At 38.5% G+C, this 8944-nt stretch overlaps 1 protein-coding gene across 2 annotated transcripts in view; it reads right to left on the bottom strand.

The window, feature by feature from the left end:
* Nucleotides 1-1128: 1128 nt before the first annotated feature.
* Nucleotides 1129-8944, bottom strand: part of MFSD11 (major facilitator superfamily domain containing 11) — a 29134-nt gene continuing 21318 nt past the window's right edge. The window contains exons 13-14 of one of the 2 annotated variants that reach the window (XM_074970557.1): nt 8660-8795; nt 1129-7216 (exon numbers count right to left, since the gene is read on the bottom strand). In XM_074970557.1, coding sequence (XP_074826658.1) covers nt 7052-7216; nt 8660-8795 — 301 coding nt within the window. In that variant the 3' untranslated portion in view covers nt 1129-7051. The remainder of the gene's footprint in view (nt 7217-8659; nt 8796-8944) is intronic. The other variant, XM_074970558.1, reaches the window with a different exon arrangement.

Here is an 8944-nt window from a genome sequence, read left to right as displayed (position 1 = left end):
GAATATTGAAAGGATCCAATCCTCACACTAGTAGGAACACACTGAATTTTGTGGATGTGGGATATGCAGCATCCTCAGAGGAAAATGCAGCAGAGCAGCTTCCTCTGTGCTGGTCCTTCTGCGTGCAGGTGCTTCCTACCCACACTGCAGTCTTCAGATTTTTGTCCATATGCTCTCACTCATCATCCACAGTTTTGGCATCTGACAGCCAACAGAATTGTTACTCGAGTTGCTACTTTTCTAGTTTACTAGAACCATCACCTTTCAGTTCTTCATCACCTGAAGAAAACTGTGTTTGGTCCAAATGGTACATTCTAGCCAACTAGCTATCAGATTGAACAAAAATCTCTCCTCACTTGCATCTAATCTGACTCTTAAATAGGTTCCAAAGCACCACAAAGATGGAGCCCATAAAACTGACTGATTTTACAAGAGACAAGGTGGATGAGGTAATATCTTTTCTTGGATCAACTTCAGTTGGTGACAGAGACAAGCTTTCAAGCTTGTCTCTCTCACCAACAGAAGTTGGTCCAAGAAAAGATATTACCTCACCCACTTTGTCTCTCTAATATCCTGGGACCAACAAGGCTACAACTACATTGATTTTATAAGGGCATATCACAGGGACATGTGAAAGGAGTTGTGAAGGGAATATCAGAACTTGAGAAATATGTTTATGGGTGGTAGATAAATCCCATGCTATAAAACTGGATGGAACCAAATCTTCCTTTCACTGATTGGGTCTAGTCTTCATAAAATGGGCTTGCAAATGGAGTGAGATGAGAAAACTGATCAGGGAGTGGAAGTCAGATCTGTATTTCCACAGACATCTCAATATTCTACTCTCTGTGCCATGATGACTAGCACGAAGTGAAATCCTTCCTGACTGAAATGGAGTGCTGGTGTTCCAGGACACATTCATTTTCTAAAGCAAGCCAATATAGGTGATGCAAAGACTTTCTGAGATCAATCAGCCCACATATTTTGACTTAACTTCACAAAGCCTCTGGCATGAGTGCACAGCTTAAAACAGTGACAACAACAATTCCGACAACTTAATAAGCAAATTAGCAAAAATACAGGCCATGATTCACTTTTATTTGTGTGGCTGTAACCACAAAAGAAATATAGTAAGGAGTCTGTTTTTACTCAAAACACTTGCATACGATCAGTGTCTTCATTATAACAGTCATCACATGGCTCCGCTTTCAGTTAATGTGACCTCAATTATGACCAAAGACACCATTTTTTAATGTAAAAAAGGCTTAAAACTATTTTAATAAGACTTCTGCATGACATCAAAATGTAAACAAAACAGAAAAGATGGCTTGGAGGAGGGCTTGTCAATACTGAAATAATAATTTAGCAGAACAGAAATTGAATTAATGCCAACAACTAATTCCCTAAACATCCTTTTCATTGAACCCTGACCACCTCTCCGTTCACATGCTCTTTCTGACGCACTCTCTCTGCTTCCAAATGTCCTTTCCATTGCACTCCTATAGCTCTGAGCATATTTCTTTCACTGCTTGCTCATTAGCACTTTACGTAGTGCTATACAGTTTCTAAAATGACATTAGTTGAGTGTGCTAATGGAAATTGTAAAAAACAGGAGCCTCAGCCACTGAACCAAACAGGTGACATGTCATTGTGGAGTGTCTTGTAAAACAGAGATCTCTTAGACCTGGTCTACACTAAAAAGAGGTCGACCCAGCTATGCCACTCAGTGGTGTAGATTTTTCACACCCCTGAGCAACGTAGTTAAGCCAACCTAACCACCGGTGTACACAGCGCTAGGTTAACAGAAGAATTCTTCCACTGACTTAGCTACTGCTTGTTGGGGAAGTGGATTACCTACACCAATGCAAGGGGTTCTCCCATTGGTGTCGGTAGTGTCCATGCTGAAGTACTACAGCTGCAACACTGCAGCCCAGCCACTTTAGCCCTTCTAGTGTGGACTAGCCCTTAAACGTTCCTTACACTGTGTTTTCTCTAAAAAAGAAAAGGAGGACTTGTGGCACCTTAGAAGCTAACAAATTTATTTGAGCATAAGCTTTCGTGAGCTACAGCTCACTTCATCGGATGCATCAAATAAATTTGTTAGTCTCTAAGGTGCCACAAGTACTCCTTTTCTTTTTGCGGATACAGACTAACATGGCTGCTACTCTGAAACCTGTGTTTTCTCTGAAATTCTACTAGGGCTGACATTTTACCACCATGTCACCTACAAAAGGTTAGAAGACATGTTGAAAAATACACTGGAAGCTGGTCTCTGCTACTCCTTCCACCGTTGCTAGCACTGGTACAGCTGCAAGAACTCCAGAAGAATCAGCGTAGACACAGCCTTATAAGACTCATCTTTGCTAGAAAATTAGGTCATGTTAAATGTGATTTTGCATTCGTTGTAGAGAGAAAAATCAAGATTAGCATTCTGACAGCTGATCACAGCTAAAGCTATGGTTCGAGCTGGGTATACCCATGTCCATCTGGCATGATGTTAAACAAAATGGTCCCTATCTATATTGACTGCAAAGTTGTGTTTAACATTGTGCTACTTAACACAACTCTTCAAACATGACCTAATTTTCTAGTGAAGACAAACTCATTGGGTAATTTCTGTGAGAATAGTTCGCAACATTCAAACAGAGTAGTAGCCACGGATCACTACAACTTTTGGGTCCCGATCTTCAGCTGATAGAAACTGGTATAGCTTCACTGAAGTCAATTGAAGGTTTGCCAATTTATACCAGCTGAGCATTTGGCCCTGGTTTTGTAAAATAAACCACTATGAGAGTTTCCCTTCTCATCCCAACCTACTAGTGTAGATTATACTCAAAATTAAAACAATACAAATTAGAACATATCAATTAGTGAAGAACAAGGAATATAGACATCCAGACTGCAAAACATCTTTCCATACATTTTGCTGTTTTCATAAGAATCTAAACTTTTGAGAACTGCAAAATGAAGAGAAATTTACATACACCCTTATGCTTTTTCTGATGAATATAGGCCTATTTTTTTAAAAAAAATCAAGGGGGCAGGGGGTTGCATTCAAAAGTCAGGAATATCAGTTTTTACTTCCTCTTTCTTCCTAAAGGATTTTGCCATTTGTTTAGAGGACTCACAAAGTAACATCACAGGAAGTTGAAACCATTACAGCATTAAGAGTAAAGGGTACAACAAACAAACAAATATATGTCTTTGCAGCTAACCAAGTTCTATCTATAGTTTTGCTTCTGGAGATAATTTTCCCAATATAAACCAATGCACTAGTGATTTTGAAGCATGCAAACCAGACTACAACAAATTCACAGAAAGCCTGGCCCTGATCAAATTCACATTGAAAAAAATGGAAAGACCACAACTGAATTCAGTGGGCAGTGATTCAAATGCCAAGAGAAATGTGACTTTACTCCATTCATCTCAATTGGCCCTTGCTGCCAGTGCTTAGATATGGTGATAGGAGCTTTAGAAATGCTTACAGAGATGGGAGCATAATTAGATGTCAACATTATTAACCTTTTTACTGCTGATCATCGTATCCAAAACAGCTGACTAATGTTCTTTATCCTGTGCAGCTGAATGTATTTTTCATGTCCTGACATTCCACAGGAATAAGTCTGCAAGTTTAGATGCAGTTATATGATTGCCTGGATAATTGAGGTTTTTTTTTCTACTTTTCTTAAAAATTCAAATTAAAACATGATAAAGAGAGAGACAAGCTTCCAAGCTACACAGAGCTCTTCCTCAGGTCAGGCTCTGTGTATCTCAAAAGCTTGTCTCTTTCACCAACAGAAGTTGGTCCAATAAACGATATTACTTCACCTACCTTGTGTCTCTAATATCATGGGACCAACAGGGCTACAACAGTAGTGCATACATTTATAGAGTATGCAGTTTTAAAATGTTTGATATTCATAATGAAGAATTGTGTAACTTTCTTATCAAACTTGGCTCAAAAAAGAAAACTTAGTTCACTTTAATAACCTAATAAGTAATTCTGAGCCTTCCTTGTGCCTTACATTATCTGGTTTTGAGTCAAACCAGATAGAATAGAAAAAGACAAAGGCTCTGGATGTTCACAGGTGCTGAGAACCCCCAACTCTAATTGTCAGCAGCGAGAGGTCGGTACTCAGCACCTCTGAAAATCAGATCCAAAATACTTGCTGAAATTGTGAAAATTTAGAGGTGAAAATCTTTCCCTACAGATTTTACTAAAGCACTCTGCATACTTCTGTTATCCCAGATGAACAACACTGCACACAGACATCCATTAATATAGCACCATTTTTATAAGCAATCTCATTGTAAGTATTACCTTCTAAAATGAAATTGTATTATTTTTAATGCATTTGCAAGTCACTCATCACCATAAGCACCAGTTTGTTCACCCATGTATTACCAAACAGAATGCTCCTTGTGATCTTTTAGCAATTAAAATCTTCTCTCACTGGTGTGTGGAGAACAGACTCCAAGAATAGTATGAAGCTTGATTTTTTTTCTCTCTTAATTAAAGTTCTTTATGCCTTTTGGTACTTTGAAGAAAATATAAAAAAGAATGCAGTAGGAAAATACCTAATCACTGAAGGATTTCCTAATGTCTTTACTTTTCTCCCCTCATGAACGGTATATAAAAAATATTATATTTGAAAAAAGAAAAGGAGTACTTGTGGCATCTTAGAGACTAACAAATTTGTTAGTCTCTAAGGTGCCACAAGTACTCCTTTTCTTTTTGCGAATACAGACTAAAATGGCTGCTACTCTGAAACCTGTCGTTATATTTGAAATTACGAAATAAAAGAAGTGGATGGGAGGCACTGATGTGCAGCCAGCTACATCATATACATTGATTCAATTTGATTCCATGCCCTGAATTTCCCCTTTAGTTTGACTGACAAAGTAGAATTGTTATATTAACCCTTTCTCCCCTTTCATCTTCTTCTCCATCTCACTCCCTTTTACACTTTATTCAATGAAACTCCTGCTGACCAATAAGGTTTCCTTGAGTTTCCCTCACCTATCCTCTTCCCAGCTCAGTATCTGGGGTTTCAATAATTCTCTCACTAACACCTTTCTGACCTCACAGCAGAAACCTGGAGTGAACCCAAAGCCAATACCCCTAAATTTGTGTACAGTGCCATTTTACTATGCACAGGCTTGGTTGTGCCTAGGGTGACCAGATGAAACGGACAAAATATCGGGACACATGGGGGAAGCAAAAAAAAAAAAAAAAAAAAAAAAAAGGCGGCCGGAGTGGCCAAAGCCACAACATCGGGACAAATGGCGTCCCGACCGTGCATCGGTCGGGATGTGGGACAAAGAACTAAAAATCAGGACATCTAGTCACCCTAGTCATGCCACATGAGGATTTCACATGATGCACCACTTTGAGACGGGCGCGGAGATACAGAAAGACACAGGTTTCCCCTAATTCAATACCAAATTTATCCTCCATGCTCACCTAAGTAGTTATGACATAGTATGAGAAACTGAAACATCATTTAATTCTTTCTTAATCATCTTTAAATACAAGAAGTCAACATACCAACTGTGCTCATCCAAAGGTTTGCAGTCTAACAAAGGATGGTACTTTGCTAAAAATCGAACCAAGAACGTTTCTCATAAAGTGTTTTAAAAAGTTTCCACCTCGGTGTTCAGATCTATTCTCAGTTGCTTCAGATCAATTTGCTTACTAGTCAAAACCTAACTGCCAGCACTGGAAGTTCAACTAGGTAAACAAAATCTAGGTGCGTTGTATCTGCTGCCTACATTATCACCAATTACAGTATAACAATTCTGCATCCAAAATTTAGCTGCCAGGTTTTTTTGATGATGCAGAATAAATTATTGCATGTTCTTCCTATGTTCTATTGAGTAATAAAATACGTTTGTCAATCAGCTATTCATATATTACTTAGATGATGCACATGGAGCAGACACTGTATGTACAGTAACAAGAGACAATTTTTAGTCCTCTTTCCCCTCTAAGCAGGCTTTAAAGCGTGAAAGGGAAAGGGAAAGCGTGCCCATCACAAGATGCCATTACTAACATGTACATCTAACTAATGTAAGCCCTGATCTTGTAAATACTTGTACACCTGAGTAACTTTAAGCATGAGTAATGCCAGTGAACCCAATGTTTGCAGGCTGAGAGCCGTGTCTTTATGACTCCTTGTATAGCATTTCCTGGAGAACATTCTGGCAGCCAACCTAATCTATAGCCTGATCCTGAGAGGTGCTGAGCACTCACAATACCTGTTGATATAAATGGGGATTCAGTTGCTCCACACTTCTCAGGTTCAGGCCCTTAATCATCTTGGACTTTACTTAGCCTTCTGATAAGCTTAAAATAAAGAAAATCTTGTCCAAATTTATCTAATATACTTTACATCAGCCCATAATACTTACGATCTCTCTTTTTTTAAAAACTGATCCTAGATAAAATTTTAAGCTATAAAATAGGGTATCAACAATGTTATATACTTAGGAACCAAGGGATGGAGGGGCACAGCATCACAAAATATTCCCCTTAAAACACCTCTATTGCCACAGAAGTCCATGGGTTAGATTGGCTTCTCGGATATGTAGACATGCTGCAGCACACTGTATCCTCATACACAGAAGGAATTTTTACAAGATAAGAGTCTGCAGAGCTTGGATCTAAGTAAAAATAAAACTATTTGAGAGGAATGAAACTAGAATTTCTATCGTACCTGATCACAAAGAGAGAAATTAAGATAAATAGGCACTCAGCAAAGGGATGTATCCGAATAAAATTGTTCAATGTACAGATCCCATTTTCCTTCCATTTTCTAATATGTGATTTCTGCATATCAATGTCAATTAAAATAAGAAAGAAAGCCTTTTAATTTTGGCATTTTGTTTTTCTACGTTTCATTATGACTGTTCCTGTCAGTTACACTGAAAGGGCTTTAACAGAGGCTTCCTTCATCCCGGCCTCTCTAATGTGATCTTTTCACCTTCTCAAGTCATTTCAATAAATATGTTTCTGTGCATCTCCTCGCATCAGGCTGATGGAACACCTGAATCAAATGCTCCTGTAATCAGAGCCACGGGCGACAAATGCTGCTGCTTCCCACTCCACAGTAAAGAAGGAGATTGTTCCAAAGAACCCAACCACTGCCATGATCAGGAGCTGCCACTGAAGAAGAAGGTAGTTGCTGTAGAAAAATGCGATTGCAGCACAGATGGACTGAAAGAAAAAACACAAAACACAGGCTATCACTGCAGGTATGCAGTCTAGCTGTTCTATGTAAAGATTATCATTACTGACATGCATACAGAATGATATTTAGCCTTTAATTCTCTTAGAAATATACTCCTTTATCAGATATTAAATGTAAAAAGGCTTCACTATATTTATTTTGGTCTGATACACAGAAAATTCAGTTTTAACTTCTGTCATTTAAGTTCACTGGATGAATTGAACACCGCACACAAGGGTGTTTATAGTATCCTATATGCAATTCTCTGGTACTGAAACCACTGTGTCTCATGCACAACACATCCAAGGAATGAGTACAGTATATAAAACAATAACCTGAATAATCTTTTCACAGTATTACAGCACTTTACTACAGAACCAGAGGCATGCATGTATGACATAACTGCACATTTCTACCAAGTGTAGCTCTTAAATGCACTCCACCCTTGTTAAGGATTCAACCTACAATACTCATTAGCTCCCAGCTAGATTAAAGAACTTTTATAATTAGGCTGACCCATCATCACGTTAAATACTTAATTATCTTGGATAATGTTATCAAAACAGAATGGTGCATGGGGAAATCACTGGAAATAATAAAGTCCTTACAAACACAGCAGCTGTGATCTAGTGGATTAGGCACATGGCTGGGAGTCAGAACACCTGGGCTCTGTTCCCAGCTCCAATTTATTGTGTGACCCTGGGCAAATCTTGTCACCTCTTCATTCCTCGGTTTTCTGATCATCACAATCCAGGATCTGGGAAAGCTCAAAACCACAAAGGTTTCCACCTGGGCTCCATGTCTGCTATTTATCAACCCATTCAGAATAGGAGAAAGCAATCATTTATGAGAAGGGCTTCTAATTTAGTCCACAACTCACATAATTATAAATAGTTTGGTTTAAGACATGTGAAATGACCATTTCAATTCTTCTTATGCCCAGGCTCCCCTCACCAAGTGTTGGGCACAACTGGTAACTCCAAGTGACATGTGGTACAAACTTTAAAAAACTTGGAAACCAACATTTAACCAATACATTTGCTGTTACCTACTACCCAATCTCCAAAGACTTCTTCCAGTAAATAAATATTTAAACCAAAAACCAGAATCTGCATATCTGAACATGCCTTTAGACATTAAAGCAGAACCCACCATTATCGATAGCTCACACTCAAAAACCTGAGAGTGCCTGATTGCTCAATACATTAACACAGCACTTTTATATTGTTCTCCTGAACCAAGGGCTACTACTTGAACCAGTTTTTGCTTAGAAGACAGAACAGGCTCCCATCCTTTCTGGGAAGGATAGTATTAAATTTATTGAGCTCACTAAAAAAATCTGCATTATTTCAGTAGAATACTAATTATTCATATACCCAAAAGACATCTTCACATACACAGTGACTTTGCTATTTGACGCAATATAATACCTGGACAAACTTGAAGACAGCGAAGGCAGGTGCACTGTCTTCTGAATAAAGGAACCCCAAAATACTGAGGAGTTGGGTGTTAAAGCAGCTGTCTCCTAGTCCCAACAGAAAGCTGCATAAAATTGCCAACTCTTTGCTGCAGGGAAAAATGAAACCAACTTTAATAGGGATATTCAGCTACTGGCTAGTGCTAGTACCCATAGAGATTCTCAATATAAACAACGTGTTTTGTCAGACTTGTCTTGGAAATAAAAGTAGAAAATTGAATTCAGGTTTGAATTTTGA

Source organism: Natator depressus, chromosome 14, assembly GCF_965152275.1.
Source record: "Natator depressus isolate rNatDep1 chromosome 14, rNatDep2.hap1, whole genome shotgun sequence".
NCBI lineage: Eukaryota > Metazoa > Chordata > Testudines > Cheloniidae > Natator > Natator depressus.
The sequence above is the reverse complement of the archived record's forward strand: the minus strand, read 5'-3'. Positions and strand labels throughout refer to the sequence as shown.